This window comes from Aythya fuligula, chromosome 22, assembly GCF_009819795.1.
Source record: "Aythya fuligula isolate bAytFul2 chromosome 22, bAytFul2.pri, whole genome shotgun sequence".
NCBI lineage: Eukaryota > Metazoa > Chordata > Aves > Anseriformes > Anatidae > Aythya > Aythya fuligula.
Genome location: NC_045580.1, coordinates 4,244,404 through 4,261,815, shown reverse-complemented (window position 1 = coordinate 4,261,815; position 17,412 = coordinate 4,244,404). Strand labels below are relative to the sequence as shown.

General features: G+C 47.7%; 2 protein-coding genes across 2 annotated transcripts in view; both read right to left on the bottom strand.

The window, feature by feature from the left end:
• Positions 1-510: 510 nt before the first annotated feature.
• Positions 511-1,890, bottom strand: LOC116497943 (TLC domain-containing protein 5-like). Its single transcript, XM_032202009.1, has 2 exons — positions 1,695-1,890; positions 511-1,049 (listed from the first exon to the last, which is right to left on the bottom strand). The coding sequence occupies exons 1-2, from the start codon at positions 1,888-1,890 to the stop codon at positions 511-513; spliced, it is 735 nt and encodes a 244-aa protein (XP_032057900.1).
• A 5,974-nt stretch (positions 1,891-7,864) lies between these two features.
• Positions 7,865-17,412, bottom strand: part of POU2F3 (POU class 2 homeobox 3) — a 39,292-nt gene continuing 29,744 nt past the window's right edge. The window contains exons 6-14 of the mRNA XM_032201951.1: positions 16,907-17,009; positions 13,950-14,032; positions 13,648-13,830; positions 13,159-13,300; positions 12,193-12,329; positions 10,814-10,975; positions 9,355-9,421; positions 8,745-8,877; positions 7,865-7,904 (exon numbers count right to left, since the gene is read on the bottom strand). Coding sequence (XP_032057842.1) covers positions 7,865-7,904; positions 8,745-8,877; positions 9,355-9,421; positions 10,814-10,975; positions 12,193-12,329; positions 13,159-13,300; positions 13,648-13,830; positions 13,950-14,032; positions 16,907-17,009 — 1,050 coding nt within the window. The remainder of the gene's footprint in view (positions 7,905-8,744; positions 8,878-9,354; positions 9,422-10,813; positions 10,976-12,192; positions 12,330-13,158; positions 13,301-13,647; positions 13,831-13,949; positions 14,033-16,906; positions 17,010-17,412) is intronic.

The window sequence follows — 17,412 nt, the reverse complement described above, 5'->3', positions numbered from 1 at the left end:
TTATAAACAATGAGGTAAAACATTGCCTCACCCTCAAGTTCCATCACTTCACACAAAGGACAACTCCACTGTACCTCTGTGAGTACTCTGATTCTCAAACTTTCATCCAAGTTCTTGGTCAAATGTTTTGCCCAGTTTCTGGATTAGGTAAGAGTGAGGCTGAGCTAAGTCTTGGCTAGGTCACCCCACTACCTGGTTACACCAGCACGGGGATGGGATTTTCCTGATTAGACTTTCTGGCCCTACACCATAGCTGCAGGCTGGTCAGGCCCAGCATTAGTGCCCTGCTAGAGGCTGCACTGCTGCTGGAGAAGGCAGCAGACATGCTCAATTCCTCACACTTACACTTAAATCTCCTTTCTACCAGCTTTTCTGCACACCCGATTCATCTTCTCTGTAGGTGGCGGAAAGCTGCTGGCACCAGAAAGCCAATTCTGTGCCACTTCTAGGAGTTCTCGTCACCAAAATGGGCTTCAGGAGCCATCCCAAGGGCCCCTTCCACAACCACCATTAATGAGCTGTCAGGTGCCCGTTCGTTTTCACAGGTGCATTCACACTCCTCAGGCTTGTCCAGGAAGGGAATTTCTTCAACATTTTCCTCCTCACGAAGTGGCAGATCTCAACCAGGAACCCCAGAGATACGAGGTACATGGCCAGGCCCCCGGCCTTGAGGAGCCAGCTGGGCTGAGGGGACGCCAGCATCGCATACATGATCAGCGCTCCCCCTGCGATGCGCAGCACGAGGAAGAGGAGCACAAAGAAGAAATCCACCACCTCGCCCAGCAAGGTGTGGTAGCGGCCCATTTCCCTCAGAAACCAGCGGGCCTGCAGCAGGGGGTTGGTGATCTCGCTAACAAAAACAACTGCATTGACTTCTGTGGCAGACTTGCCGAGCCCCAGCACCATGATCATGCCACAGATGCTCAGTGTGTGGTGGAGCAGCATGAGGTCCCCCTCTGTCTGGAAATACAGGCACCAGCCCAGGTCAAAGATGAAATAACCCAAGGTCAGGGCCAGCACGTGGATCTGGAGAGGTGTGTTTGGTGAACCTGAAATGAAAGACGAACATAAGCCTGGGGTCTTAAATAAGACAGACTTCTAAAATACATAGCAAACAGGTGGCCAGCATGCCTCTTTCCTCCTTGCTTTCCCTGGTTATCCTACAGGACATGAACCAGGACACCTGGCTCTGCTCTCCCTTCAGACTTCAGCCCACCCAGAAAACCCATGCAGGTCATCCCATCCTGCCACGCTTGGCTTCTCCTTTTCTCTCCACCCTTTCAGAAAGCAGGGTGGGAGAGCCCGACCCCACCAGCAGAGCTGTGTGAGATTTAACGATAGAAAAGAACAAACCCACAGTCAAGTGCCAGGAGTTATTATACCCTTCAAGATGCGAACAGCGTTTAGTCTGTTCTCCACATTGCCACACCTAGCAGTAATAACACCATAAATTCAGCCTGAAAGTCTTCAGTAAGTACATGAAAAGAGCAGCAGCAAGATTAAAAATAAGTAGTGTTAGGAGCCTGGAGAACAAGCAAGGGAGTTGAACAAAGTCTTGCCATGCCCCACAAACATACAAACAGAAGAACAAGCAGCAAAATCAGCCGGATCCTCACTCCACTTGCACAGAACCAGAGGAGTCGTGTTGCCAGCAGGTGACACGGATGTGTGTCAGGGCAAGACTCCAAACATACCTGCATGGGTTAGAGGCCAGGGGCCATCCAGGAGAGCAACGTAGCCCGAGAGGCAGGTGACAGCCACGCCGTGCAGCAGGGTGACCAAGCGGCAGCTCCACTCGCGGGAGCGGTGCCTGTGCCAGTGGCAGCTGGCAGCATACAGGGACAGCCAGGCCAGCAGGCTGCACGCCACCTCGAGAACGATGGACACCATCCTGCTGAAGGCAGAGAGAGGGAGTTGTGAGCGCAGCAGCTCCGTCACCGAGGGGTGATCACCTGGCCCTGATTACTCATGTGGAAAAAAACCAGGAAGGAAGGAAAAAAAAAAAAGAAAAGGGGAAAAAAAAAAAAAGCCACATGCAAACAACCAAAAAAGTCCCAGATATGCTTCGCAACCTTGCCATGAGCACAGCACCCTGCAGAACAGAGCTGGACCCTCTTTAGCACCATTTTCCTGCACAACCTTCCCCCTTCCCACAGCCCTAACACCAGTGGGAACAAACAAATCCCCACAGCCCCAAAACATCCCACAGCTCCCTGCCCTGCTCGGGCACGGCTGGAACCCTCCAGGGAAGGAACCCCCGAAGGAAGGGACCCCCTGGAGGCTGGGGCAGCCCCCTCCGGCTCCTTACCGAGCTCAGGGCCACTGGGGACCGGCTGCGGGCTCCGGGAGCGCCCGGGGAGGCGGCGCTGGGGCTCCCCGAGAGGTTTTTATCCTCCCCCCGTCCCTCCCTGCTCCCCGCCCCCGGCCGGCACCTCCTGCCCCGGGGGGGGGAAAAGGGTCGCGGGAGTAAATCGGGAGAGGTTTTTGGGGTTTTTCCTTCCAGCCTCCTCACCGCAAGAGTCCCGAGCTCCGGGCTGGCAGCTTTGCGTCCTAGTGGAGGGGAAGAAAGCACGGAACAAAGGTGCTCAGGCAAGCAGGGGAGGTGCTTTTGTCCTTTTTTTTTTTTTTTTTTTTTTTTTTTAAAAAAAGTGTTCTGGAGTCCCTATTGAAGTTTCCTGCGTGGTTTGGTGGAGGTGACTGCATGGAGGGAGGAGGAAGAGGAGGAGAGGGGAGAGGGAGAGGCAGGATGCGGGGAATGGGGCGAGAGATGGGGCAAATGATGGGGCAAACGATGAGGGCAGGGGGTTGTACCATGAAGGGCTGCACTTCCTCCAGGTCCTTGTGATGAGCTTGGAGTCAGTGCCACGCTGTTTCTGTTTATTCAAGTCACTTAAAAATCTGCCTGAAGGAAACTCAGTGCCCCCAGCAACCCCAAACCTTCCCACAGAGCTCCGCGCAGGGAGTGGAAGCAATCACGGAGAGCTTTAGGTCCTCACCTAAGGGTGCTTTTTTTTTGTGGGGGGGGATCTCACTGCAGCTCTAGCCCTGCAGGCTCAAGCTACCCAGATCTATAAAAGTGAGCCTGAATTTAAGCCCAGCTTCTGATGGCATTGTGTAGGAGTGTTAGGGTTAGGCTCTACACTACCAGGAAGGTAAGCCCCAAGGCTGTGAGCATCAGGGATGATGAGGGCACCTGAAGGGAGCATTTAGACACTTAGAAAATGCTCAGACACCCTTCAGGTCATGGGGAAAACTGGGAAGGGCAAAGACTGAGCCCTGCTCTCCCTGCTTGCTCTCACTCTTCTCACAGGTGGAAAGCAGAGGAGGAAAAGCAGAGGATGAGTAGAAACACCAACAGCAAATTATTCCATTTCCAACCCTTCCCAATCTTGCTTGAACTCAGGCACAGCCAAACAGCGTGGGTGTACCAGGAAGGACACAACCTCTGGATCCTGATATCCCACCCCCTGCCCCTTGCACACATCTGGCAGCAGAGAGGAAAATCAGGAGAACTTGTTCATGTCGTATTCTGAGGATTCTGATTTAGCTGCCTATGGCTGAGAAGAGCAGGAGCCCAACTTCCAAGAGCATGCCATGCCCTCGTCCTGACTTTTATGTGAAGGGGAATCTGGCTCATTTCTCCAGCAAGCTTACGAGTGACCAGACAACAGATAAAACATGAAGGGGGTTGAACCCCTCATTCTCAGAAGGAATAGAGATAGGGGACAGCTGACAACCGACTCTTCATTTACTACAAGGGGTCCCATCACTGATGCTTGAGTCCTAACGTGGAGGAGCTCTCCTCAAAGAGACAGGCAGGGACGGGGTGCAGAGACTGCTGTCAGGCACCAGGGCTGCTTTGGCAGCAGGTCAGATCCAGGAGATGGTGTCAGTTCTTGAAGCCACCGTGAGGCACCTCTGCTTGTGAGCAATTGTTCCCTGCGTTGTTTATTTATGGCTGTGGGAGGTGACTCTTGGTCTTGGAAAGCTGGAATTTCCTGCCCTGTGTATTTTTTAATCCCTTAGCTGCTCCTGAGAGATTGGAGCTATTCCTAGAAGACAGGGGAATGAAAACCTTTCCCTTCCAACCGTAGTTTTTTCTGAAAGAGATAAGCTGCTGGGTTTGTTTTCCCATTCAGGACTGGTTTATCAATAAACCTGAGAGCCACTTTATTGTGTCGGCAAACCTTCCAGCGGATATCAGCTCTCCTGTTGTGTTTGCACAACACCTGGCACAGCACGGCTTTGATCTCAGCTGCAACACTAATGTGCAGGTGCCGCTACCCAAGAACTTTGTAATTCCCCTCCCCAGCTTTCAGGATTCCTATTTGAAAATTTACTTAATGCTGCTTTTGTGGGAGCAAATTATGTAGGGGAATTTCTGAAAATGAAATATTAGTTAACAGCTGGATTTTGATACTGATGCATCTTGTCTATATTATTAAAATGCATACATGTACAGAAACTCATAAATACATGATTGCAAACGGTAAATTGCCTTTTGCTTCTCTCTTTTTTTTTTGTTTGCTTCTTTGTTTTTCGGCAAAGAGGCTCATAAACCTCTGGGACCCTTCACCAAGGGCTTAAGCAGGCTCTCAGCTGCCTCTGAAATCAACAGCTCAGCTACCAGCTACGCTGTTTAAATTTTTCAGGCTAGGGTTATGAAGGCAATAAAAATAGCCACTTATGAGCTTTTAATTAATCGTGTATAATTTACCGGACATTTTTCACAGTACAGATGAGCTTGAAACCTGAGTTTTTCCTCTTAGTATAATAAATGTCTCCTCTGACGGCAGCAGAATCCGCTGTGATGTTCGTCAGTGGTGACCTGTGCTGTTTTGCGCAAATTGAGGACTGGGAGGAGGAGAGGATTGTCATCGCCTAATGGGGATTAAGTGGTTTGTCCAAGGTCACGCAGGAAGTGAGTGAATAGGCTGTAAGCTAAGAAAGGTGGCCCAAAAGCACAGAATCAGGTTTAAATTCATTCTTCCCTTACGCTAGCCTTTACATATTTGTAATTGCCAGAATTTTTGTAAATATTAGAGTCATTGTCTTAGCAGCGTGATGCACGTTTCCAGTATGCAGCAGAGCTTTAGCTGCAAGAATTCTGCACCTTAGCAGGGAGAGGCCACAGCAAGGCCCCTTCGTGCTACCTGAGCACTTTTGTCGTATGGAGCTGGCTTTGAATAAGGATCAGAAAATTATTGCTGACTCCGGGATCTTCTTAGGGGTCTGTTTAGTGCCAGAGCAGGTGACAGCCACAGCTCTTTTTCAGCCCTTCTCAGAACCCAACCCCTGCTGACTTTATTCATAGCCTGGTGGCACGCTCGGTGCAGCCACGTGCTAATCACTTCTCAGGCTGGCATGAACCCCCCAGCCCGATTGTTTCACCCTAATGTGCAGGATCCTCAGTGCAGAGGGAGGTGTTTCTATGCAAGGCTTCAGAGCAGAGGCGGCTTCTCCAGGGGGATCACCAGTTTCCCACTTACCCACACCTCATGCTCGGGATGCGCAGCATCGCTCCTCCAAGCCCCAGCCACCTGGAGATACTGCTGGAGGATCATTTCATGATTCATTTCTCCCCCTGAACCCCAACCAAAAATCCCGTGCTTACGGCACACAGTGCAAAAAGCTATCTTTTTAATTCCTATCATGAAGAATTCCTACTCCAGTTGCACAATACTGGTCTGGTAAGAGTCCCTGCTATAGGGGGCAATGGGAACCCTAAACAACATGCCACAAAAACCCACCCTCACAGCTGTACCAAACCTGTCAAAGCCTTTAGAATAATTATACTCAAATAATTTGTTTCCCATCTCTAAATAAAGTTGGAAAGCAATAGAGAACAAGGCTTGAAATCAACCCTCCAAGCATATAATAAGAGCATTTAATTAATGGCAGAGAGAAGGGCCATAGCAATTAGTTAGATGAATACTTCCCACCTACATTTCTTGCTTTCCCACCAGAAAATGCTTTTTAAACCACAACAGATTTTGTTGCAAAAAATAGAAAGTTTCATTTAATTTTAATGTTTCCACTGAAAAAAAATGGTATGACGAAAATGTTTTAGTTAGGGGTAAATGGGTGATGTGGGGAATGCAGGAAACAGAAATACAGTTTCTCCGTTCTTTGTTGCTGTTGCTTTTGCTGATGTCAGAACATTTTTAAAAAGTGATTTAATATTTAAAAAGGAAATATTTCTCAAATTCTATTTTTCAAGAGATGTTACCTTAATCTTTTTCAATCCTTTCTCATTGTTATCAGTGTCTGCTTCTATACCATACCACACTTGAAGCGACAAATGCAGTTCCACGTACAATGTGCTTGTAGGACTCAACACTTTGTGTAAAGGTAACTGAGAAACTCTTAAGGTCCACAGACCCACTACGGCAATAGTGTCATCACACAGCACTGAAGGAGTAGGATAAGAAACAACCAAATCAAATACATTTTTCCCCAAAAGAAGTAACAAAGGATAAATTTTACTATTAAAAAAAAAAAAAAAAAAAAAAAAAAAGCTCACATTTGCCTAAAAAAAAAAAAAAGTAATTGGAAAAAAAAAGACTACTACTCAAAAATGTCTATTTACAACCTCTGAACCAAATGCTCATTTACTCTAGTTTCACTGAATTAATTACCTGTACCCATTGACAACCTGACCAGGAATTTGTATTACTCAAGTCTGCTTTTACAAAATTAAATATCTGCCTCTTCTTAAGAGGCGAGTTGCAAGTAACCACGATTTCCCTGGCAATATGCTGTGACAGTTGAATCTTCCTACGCTTTGGCGTCTGATGATATTAAGAAACCTTGCACACAAAATCCTCGAGATTCACACCTGAGCAGTACAACCTGTCCCCCAGGAACGAAGGGCACGCTGCAGGGATCAGGCCGGCTACATCACTTACAATTCAGGACAAACCACAACACACACACCCCTCTGCTCCGGAGAGGTTGCTTTCGTTTGGTACCAGATAAAGCCCAAAGGATGAATAAAAGAAAGAAGAAGGGGCGGCCAAGACTAATCCTCGTCCCATCAAACCAACACAAGCCGCTGTTGTGTTCAGTTGGATCAGAAGTGCACCCAGTGTTTTCCTACAGTGACATCCTCCAGCGAGGCCAGCTGTGAGCAATAACAAGACCTGGACACAGATTTTGCAAAAGGAGGCAATTTTTTTTAAAGGAAAAAAAAAAAAAAAAAGCTCTAAAATACTTTAAAAAAAAAAAAAAAAGGAAAAAAAAAAAAAAAGGAAAAGGAAACAAACTTTAGAAACAGGGCAGAAGGGCTCAAAGCAAAGCAGGTTTGGTGGTGGATAAAGCACAGTGCCATTGACCTTGGAAGTCTATTGAAAACCAAGGCTCACGTCTAGATACGGGTCTCTGGTGAAATGAACTGGGTAACCTCGGCTCAGTTTGGGGGTTATGGTACGTGTGCGTGATAGTAACAGCATGGCAGACCCTTCTTGTGGGAAGCTCTGAAATGAGTGAGGGGGGAAAAAAAGAGGGTCCTGACACAGAAATCCTTCCAGATCAGGGATTGCCAGGCAATCCAGTGTGAATGCAGAGATTTGCAAGCAGAGGGCAGTGTTTCATGCTAATAGTGCTAAGCAAGGGCTCGTTCTCGAAGTGAATGCATGGCAGAGTACTAAAATGTCACTGGTGGTGGTGAGAATCCTTGGGGAAGGTCAGCTGCAGTTTGAGTCCTTGGAGAGTTCTGCTGCTCTGGGCTCCCCTAACCAAGACCTTCATTTGGCAGCAGTTTGAAGGCACTGGAACGCCAGATGTTGCCCCAAGCATTGTTCCTAGAGAAGTTGGTCCATAGCTAGAAGTCAGAGCTCCTGTTACACACGATGGAGGAGTCATCTCAGTGGAGGTAGGTAGGTTGATTCCATCGGTACCAAGATCTGTTTGCGACACAGGGAGTAAGAGCTACAATTGCATGCTGTTAACTTTTTCCCTTGAAATATCAATCATTCCTATTCTGTTTGTGACCCTTTTTAGACCTGGCAGCCAGCAAGCGATCCTTTTTCCCGTAGGAAGCTCGGAGCAAAGCCCCCATCTTTCTAAGCAGCAGCTTGCATGGAGCTCAGGATTTCACACGCTGCTGGACTTCCTCTGGGTGAGAGCAGGTCTGATTCATGGCACGGGATGCTCTGTGACTCAGAAAGCCCAGAAGCTACACGTAATGCCCTCTGCTCTTGGTTGCCTTCCTGCTAACGTAGCAGCCTTGGTGCCACGTGCAAGGAGCCGCGGAAACTACAAGCGCAGAGAGAGCTCAGCAGCACAGGCTGCAGCAGGGGAGCAGTCAGTGAAATAACTAGAAGGGCTCTGAGCCCTTGTGTGCGGCTTAATCCTTTTGTAGCATCTAAAGGCAGGGCAGAGGAAAATTGCTGTTCTTGTTTTATCTGCCAGTGTGGGATCATTACGCTGCAGCAGAGCTCTCTGGCTGGCACTACAGGAGAGAAACCTGGCTGTGGAGAAGTTTATCAGAGCAGAAGCAGCAAAATAAGCCTTCCTCTGCTTCCTCCACACACAGAATTAATTCAAGACAGTCCTTAAGGACAGTGCTTCCATCCATTTTTTGTTTTTGTTTTTGTTTTGTTTTTCTTTTTTAACCAGCACAGTATTTCAGGCAAACCGGATTTACTGTTTGTTTTTGGGCTGCATGCTCTTCTCTAAAGCCCCCCTGCTTTCCTCCCAAGCCCCCCAGTACCCAAAGAGCGAGCCACGTCCCCCCGCCTTACCCTGAAGAGTTGAAGCCGGATGAGTTCATTGCAGCTTTGGAGTTGCTCTGGGCTGTGCTGGGGCTGCTGGCATGGAGTGCACTGCCAGGGGACGAGGGCCTGCTGGAGTTCCCTGGGGAACACGATGATGTTACTGCACGGCAGAGAGAGCAGAGTGAGGCTGGGATCCCCTTCTCCTGCCAAGGAAAGCCCAAGCCCAAGCCCTTCCACTGTCCTGTTCGTCCTGCACCCTGCTCTGTCTGGTTTCTGTCGGAGCAAACCACACCTCTGCCACTGCTCCTCTGAAGAAATGCAGCTACCTGCCCCCCGAGCACCCTCTTGGTTGGCTTCCAGGTGCTCCCAAACCTCACCACCCCAGTCACATTTGGCTAGGATTATCCTGGGAGTGTTACCATGCCCAGGATGCTTTCCTTGTCTTTGTCCCAGCCAAGAGAAAGACTCAGCTCTTCTCATCCCCCGTCCACCCACTACATGAGGCTAATTTCCCTGCCCAAAACCAAAGGTCTGTTCAAGAGGGGCCTGCAGAGGTTGCCTGGAAGCCAAGCAGAAAGAGAGCAAGAGCAGAGGAAGGAGGGAAGGAACAGGGGGGAGACAGTTTGTCACGGCTTACCTGTCCCAGGCATGGTGCTGTGCACCGGGTTGACAGAGAGGGGCCCCAAGGACCCTGAGGTAGAGACCTGGGGAGGAACAGAAGCAGACAGTCAGCAGCTGGCACTCCGAGGGTGCAGACCACAACACGCCACTCCTTCGTGCTCCCTTTGGAGTGTGCTGGCTCCCAGGCAGACTTATCTACATCTGAGCCTCCCACCAATGCTTCTATTCACGCTCTATTCTGCCAGCACAGTTCCCATCTCTAGGGTCGGGCAAAGAAACCAGGATGAGTATGATGTGTGCCTGATACTCCCCACACAGGTCTAGGTTCATGGATCAGCTGTGGAAAAGCCTGAAATTGCTGCGCTTCCTGAAAGCTCTGAGCTCCAGCCAGGAGGAGCCCCTGCCCTTTGGATGCTTCAGACTGGATGTTCTCATGCAGAAACACCCCAGCTCGTTCTGGTCTCGGGCACAAATCATCCCTTTTCCTTTGAGGAGCTCTCGATGGGTGAGAATCCTCATGTGACAATTACTAATTTGGTGGCTGTAATCAAAGCGAGCCTGGGGCACCTGGTGTTCAGCCGTGATACTTTAACTACAGGCAAGACTGATGAGCAAAGCCATACTTTGTGTGACACGCTCACGGGGAAGCCAGTCACCAAAGCTGCTGCTTCCAAAATTCACGGCTTGCAAGCAGCGCTTTGTGTTTGCGACTGCAGCCCAAACGTGTTGTGCAACAAGTGACCAAGCTTCTTCTGATGTTTTTCTGCCTTCTAATGGATAATTCTAAAACCCAGAAGATTTCGAGATAAAATGTTGCTTGTGCGTGTGTACTCTTCCTCCCACTCACATGTGCTGCAGCACCAACAACACCGTAGGGAGGTTCCTGCCACTTTTCTACATGGAAGCAACTAAACAACTATTAAGTAGCAGAAATGCAATAGCAGCTTGTTATCCAGAGCAGCCGCTCTGATTACAGGGACATGCTTTCACTAACTCTCACAGCAGCTTCTTTCTCTCATCCTTCCTGGCAATGAAAATACACTTGTCAAAATGTGAATGTACAATAAGGGGGAAGGACAAATAGTGCTGCTGAAGTGCGTTCTGCATTTCTAAACAGATGGAAAACACCACGCTGTGAAGTAAGTCATTACTATCAGGTTTCAGACTCAACCAAATTGACACCACTGGATGTAATTCTATTTCCGTGGAATGCTGAATTCCTCCTCCATTAACTCTGGGAAGGCTTTGTTTGCCAGTCTTAGAGTGAGAATTTTGGGGATAGCACCCCTATTTGGATAAATTATCCTGCAGTTAGACCAACTTATACTTTCTGGGAAATGTGCCTTTTTTTCTTGTGATTTCTTACCAGTATTTTCATTAAAAGAATGCAAAACTTTGTTCTATAAAAGCAGTTCTGTATCCCCTTTTCCCTTCCATGAGCAGCACATGCAGCTCCTTAGCCCAAAGTCTCTCACCAGTCTGGAGTTGTAGATGGGTGATTTGATGGGGGACGGCATCGGGCAGCTGATCCGTTTTTCCTTCTGGCGCCGATTGCAGAACCAGACCCGAACCACCTCCTTTTCCATGGAGAGCTGCTCTGCTATTAAGGAGATCTCCTCTGAACTGGGCTTGGGGTTCTGCTAAGAAAGGGCAGGAGGTTAAAGAAAGCCTCGAATGTCTGTAACTTGCAGCATCACTGCCTGCTTCTGCTGCTGGAAAGGCAGAGGACGAGGGTGGGGTTGGAAGTAAACTGGAGAGGGGAGAATATTTGCTTCTAAGGCAAAGGGTAAACATTTGGGTGAGAGATTATGTTCTGTGAACCAGAAAGAGCCTCTGATTCAACATCAGATCTCATGGAATCAGCGGGGATGAGTCAGTACCTGGCCCTGCTATTGCATAAAGCACCGAGCTCTTTGATCTTAACAGCACCCTAAATCATTGCTTGAGGGGAAGCTAATGACTGGTGGTCTTCTTATCACCACACAGGACACACGAGCTCCGAGTGCTGGTTGTACACCTGCCTGCACCATCTCACAACAACCATTTCATCTTTGTCCTTCTCCATCCCTCATTTATAAACGGAAATAATAGTACCCATCCTTTTTTTTCTGACTCACTTATTTTCTGGTGCATTTGACAGCATTTAGCTCTGCGGTTTTTGATCTGAGTTGGAGACTTCAAGGGAAAAATAATACCCAGCACGGAGATGCCAAGACAGTTTTCCTGTTACAAAGAGCGCTTCATACTAGCTAAAAAATGAGCTGCCCATAACAATCTGAAAATGACTGCCTTTTGTTCTCATCAACAGTCTTAGGAGGAAAATTTGATATGATCAGATATGAGGGAGAAAACAGGAATAAATGAGGGCTGGTCAAAAACAGTTCTGAGGAAATATTCTCAATGGGTGATGCGGTCCTGGTGATGGGCTCTGCTTCCGAAAGGATTCAGCAGCACCCTCAGGAGCGATGCTCTGCTCCTTGCTGCACTCGCAGGAGCTGCTCAGCCAGGCACCCACCTCCCTGCTGTGCTGGGGCCAGCAGCTGACCCCAATTGCCAAGGGGTGACCCCAATTGCCAAGAGGTGGGTGTAGGAGGTCAGCTTTGGCCAGGGCACTGATTAGTGCAAGAGAACAGGTGATGAAATCGTAATTGCTTTCAAAACATCCACCAAGGAAATAATTGGGCCTAATTTCTTTGCTTTGACTTTTCCTTTGAACTCCTTTGAGCATTTTCTAACCTGCTGTCAAAACAATTTATATATTTATTTATTTTTGACTATTTAGTGCTGCTACTACGACCTAGCAAATGGCAAACCCAGGGACAGTTCACAACACATTGGAACATTTTCCCCTCACATCTTGAAATCTTTTCTCCAGCGTGGAGCGAATGTTGGTCTCAATGCTGGTCCGCTTCTTCCTTTTCCGTCCAAACATCTCGTTCACTGAGGGGTAGGAATTGGGAGTGCTCATGGAAGAATCCAAAGGAGCAGATTCTGGGGAAGGAGAAAGGGGAAAAGAGATACTGAAGAAGATCACAGGTTATTTGCATTCCCAGATCCTTTCTGGGGACTACAGCACCTCCCTAAATAAGTGAAGTGCTCCTACATTATGCATAATTCCTCTTAAAACTGCTTCAGCACTTCCAGATCCATCAATCAATAAAGAAATATAAGTGATAAAAATGTTAATAAAAACACCATTCTTTCTTCTTCCATCTTAATTTCCATCATGCTCTGATGCGGACCACAGATTTTGTGACGTTTTAACGTCACACAGTTAAGGATGTTGATTTACCTCCCCAGGGTCAGGCCTCGTGTAGCTGAGACACCTCCTGACGTGGTAAATTGGTCAAACACGCAGCTCCTGACGGGCACACGAGACCAGTGCCACTCCTGCGCTGGTTTGCAGCCAGCAGAGGACACCAGCCCTGTACTGCTGCCACTGGGGATTCCCCTCACAGTGATATCCTCCTTTTCTAGGCACTGCTCACGGGCTGATGGGCTAATCTCTGTCACTGCACTCCCTGCCTACTCTTGCCAGTTTGCCCAGGGAGGGACAGGACGGACTAGCCCAGAGATTTGCCCCAGGCCAAGCAACAGAGGCTGCAGGAGCGGGTTGCCCCAGACACCAAGTGGCAACGGGAAGCCCACATTGCTAAAGCAAAAAAGCAGATGTGCTTTGCTGTCTAGGCCGCAATCAACAGAATTAAGAAGTCTGTTGTCAGAGGTCTTAAATTTTTCTGGCTTTTGTGGGAGGCTCCTGGATGGATCCTCGCCTGTGCTGGTCAAAATCAGTGGTGTTTCTGCATCTAAAGTCACCCACCTGCGTCACTCAGCCACTTCTCCAGCAGGGGTTTGAGCTTGCACATATTCTTAAAGCTTAGGTTGAGAGCCTCGAAGCGGGAAATGGTGGTCTGGCTGAAATCATTGCCATAGAGCTTCCCCATGGCAAGTCCAACATCTCCCTGCCAGAGAAGACCCAAATCATAACATGAAGTCAGAAAAAAACCCTCACAGCTCCCTGCTGTCACCACCTCTTGTCCAGAAGAGATGTCACCGAGTGTCCATGCCCACCCTCCAGAGAGAAGGACCTCTCCTCCCACCAGAGTCTTCCCCATGCTCCTGAGCCTTTGTATATTGAAGGTTTGGGATGAGGTCATGGTAATGAAATACTAGGAAAGGTTTGTCTTTCCATGTATTTGGAAGGGGATATTTATTTCTAATCCAGCCTACCCTCCATCCACTCCTCTGCCACAGAGTCCCCCAACCCACCACATGTGACACCGACGTTCCTACGGACGAGGCCACTCACCTGTGTGAACCCTAACTTGATTCGCCTCTGTTTGAAAGTCTTGGCAAACTTCTCCAGCTCCTCCAGGTCACTGGGCTCCTCAGATGCTCCCGACGGAGTTAGGTGCTTCGCCACTTGCAAATGCTGGGGTACATCCAGGTGAGGTTCAACTGATGAGCCAGGGAGCCCAGAACGGCCCACAGCCTGTTAAAACAGCAGCAATAAATGCAGGGAGTCCCAATGACAGAAAAAAACACATGGTTTTCACTGCCATTCACCCTCGGTGGAGCAGTGCTTTAAGCTTCTCAGGGTGGGTGAGTTACCTGTGATGCCAGGCTGGGTCCTGGCTGGGAGAGGAGAAGGCTGCCCTGCTGCTGAGGGAAGGAGAGGAGGTTTGGCTGTAAAGCTGGGGAGAGAAAGAGATACCTGATCAGATCAGCTCCTTTATCAGCACCTAGGCAGCTGAGCATCACCCTGCACAGCCTCGAGAAGCTCTGAATGGAAAACGTCAGCTCGTTCTTGTTCAAAATATGAGAATTTTGGCCATTGCAAGTGTGGATGGCTCTGAGCTGGGTTATGAGAATGACAAGGGTTTATTTCTCTTTCTTTCCATGGCCTTTTAACCTGAAAGAGCTTTTTAGAGTGATGATGGAGGTAAAATATTTCAGCCATTGATCCCTGCGTGAGGTTGAACTAGGACACAGACATTTTATATAGACATCTAACTTTGATTTCAGATGTCAAGTAGCTGAGAATTTATCATATCCTTAGCGGTGATTTCTCCCAGTACTTAATCACTGTAACTATTGAAAATGTGCATCTTATTTCCAATATGAGCTTTGCTGACTCCAACTTTCAGGCACTTTATCATGTTAAAAATGTCCTGATCCTACAGTTAATCTCATGAGCCTACCCAATCTGCTCTCTACTATGCATTTCATTTTGAAGTGTCATTTCAAAGCCATCTGACCCTTTCTATTCTACCCTACTGTATTTCAAACAAATTGAATTTCTTTTGGAATTTATACACTGACACAAAATGATGAAAGGAAAAAAAAAAAGAAGGGAAATCTATAAAACTAACAAAAAGTAGTATTTATGGACACTGTGTAATTGTTCAGTTGACAAGCTGCTGAGCGCAAGCCCATATGTCTTACAGGGAATGTCCTAAAGGATTTAGTAGAGACCAAAGCAATGTAGTTCCATATAAATTTAGTTAGGTTCTTCAAGTCTGTTGTGGTTGAAGCTTATAGAATTTAGAGAGGATTTATAACCTTTCCTGAAACAGGCAATATATTCAATTGATTGGAACTGACAATTATAGGAAAATCTATAGACATTTATGGACTTCTGCTGAAAAAGGAAAAAAGATCATCTCCGAAATATCTTTCTCTCCCTCTCCGTCTTTTCTTTTTTAATTTAGATCTGAATGTGCAGGATCCCATTTATTTATTTAGATTGGTGTTTCAATAAGCCTTCTCTAATGCTGGAACAACTTTGAATTTCAAATGCAGGCTGGTAATGAGGTGCACATTTTTAACAGTGAAGGTAATTAATCACTGGAATGGCTTGCCTAGGGACATGGCGGATGCTCTGTCATTTGGAGTCTTTAAAAACATGATTGAACACCTTTGCAAAAGCTAAGCTCTAGCTCAAATGAAAATTATGGACTGGATTCAGGAATCACCAGTTTGACAGCTGATGAGATGGAGGCTGTGTTTTCGTGAGATGAAGTCCTCAGCAGCAATATTTTGGCTGAGAGTATTCCCAGCATCTCCCTGGCTGCCTGTTTCCACCTTTGCAGCACTGAGCTCTCACCCTCTCATCCAAGTGTGCCAGCATGAGCTGTCTGAAGGGCTGCACAGTGAATCAGATCAGCGCATAATGAATCAGGCCTGGGAACTTATCTGGCTTAAAAAGAACATTAAAACACTGAAATCAAACCCAGACTTGTGGCCTCTTGGAAAGGTTAAACCCACAACCAAGTCCCTTTGGCTGTGAAATCCGTGGATGGATGTATCCATCAGTCAGAGCTCAGGAAAGGTTGAAGATGTTCCTATATTCCTGAGGGGTGGCCCCAGGGATGGCTTCAGGAATACTCCACGCACCTCACCGGCATGAAGAGTGCTTCACCTGCATCTCTACCAAACCACTCATGCCACAAAACCCAGCTGTGCCTTCACTTTTGGTCCCTCAGTGCACGCACGCAGCGGAGGATCATTAAAACTTGACAATCGTCCATTCAAATGGAAGAGATCTTGCTCAAAAAGTTGGCTGTGGGCCAGAATACCCAGTCTGCAGCAAGTCTGGAACCAAAAAAGGGTCATGGCCAAACAAGTGGCCATCTGTTGGAAGGGCTGCAGCTGCCAAAGGAAGTCACTAAACAGAAGAAATTGTAGTTCTATAAAAGGAAGCAAAATGCTATTTTCCAGCATAGTGCATTTTGTATACAGGAATTAAATCAGGCAGCGAGCAATAGATTATCCCGACCCTGACAGCTCAAACTAAATTCTAGACTACTGTTAAATATACATCCAGTGGTTTCTTGATGCATCGCTCAGCATCGTTTGGCAGAGAGAAGAGTGCACGTACTGTCAATGAGAAATAGGCTTCCCAATTGCCTACAGTGTGATATTTCTCTTTCAGAGCATGTGTACAATTGCATTTGAGCTGCAGAGACGTTATGGTTCTAATGCTGAATTTGGGCTCCTATAGAGGGACTTCTGTGCTGAAAATGAGTGAAGGACCCAAGTCCCTTTGCATCTGCCAGGGTATGGATCGACGTCTGTGTTTGTCCACAGGCAGCATGAAGCTTCATCAATGGCATGTCTGTGTCCCAGAGGCTGGAGAAATGCCATGAAAATACGGGGGATAAAAATAGAAACACGAGGTCTTTCTTAAGCACTGCGTTAAATAAGCACTGTCCTTTCATGATGCTGATTCAGAAGTAGTTATCTCTCCTGTCCTCTCCCGCCCCATGCCTTGGAGCAAGGTTGGGAACAAGCAGTGGCAGCCCCACTTTGGAGCTCGCTCCCAGCCCCACGATGCTCCTGGCTGGATTGGACCTCTTTGCTCTGGTGCCAGCACCGTCCTTCCACCAGAGCAAGGGGGCACTCGTGGGATGCAGGAGCTGTGGGTGCTGGCAGCAGAAGGGGCCAGGCACCATCAAGATGGGGAAATCGAACAGGGCAGCTTGAAAGCAAGAGTCAGGAGAAGGGAGGCTCTCCCTGGATACGTGCCCACATATTACAACGCCCCTTTCGGCTTTGGTTGCTCTTACCTTGTTGCCCTGCCTGGGACTGAGAGAGAAGAAACTGGGGAACTGACTGCATGTGACCAGGGAGCAATACCAGCTGCTGCAGGGTATGAAGAGAGCTCATATCCTATGGGAAAAAGAAAAGGGAACAGCAATGCTCAGAGACGTCTGCTCTTCACACAGCATCATCTCCCCCTGTCCCTGGTCTTTTGCACTGTCCCTGACCCCTTTCTCATTTTTCATTTAGCTGCTAACACATCACATGCGTGCACAGGAGAGCTGCAGATCCAGAGCTACTCAAGGATATGAAGTTTTTCAGCTTTATAAGAAAAATGCTGTGCACACAGACATCCACGGGGAGAACGTCTACTTTTAACTGAAAAAGTTAATGCTTGAAAAACAACATTTTTGAGGGACTGGAAATCAAAATCTCCTTATTAAGAAGCAACAACAAAAGCCCTTGGATCTCGGTTTCTTACAGATATTTTCTTTTCAGAGAATGAACTCCCTAAAATAATACAGAAAAGGTG

Coding starts and splice junctions, on each gene's coding strand:
- LOC116497943 (XM_032202009.1), bottom strand. CDS start 1,890: ATGGTGTCCATCGTTCTCGAGGTGGCGTGCAGCCTGCTGGCCTGGCTG. Junction 1,050..1,694: donor CTGGCCTCTAACCCATGCAG/GTATGTTTGGAG, acceptor CTTTCATTTCAG/GTTCACCAAACACACCTCTC.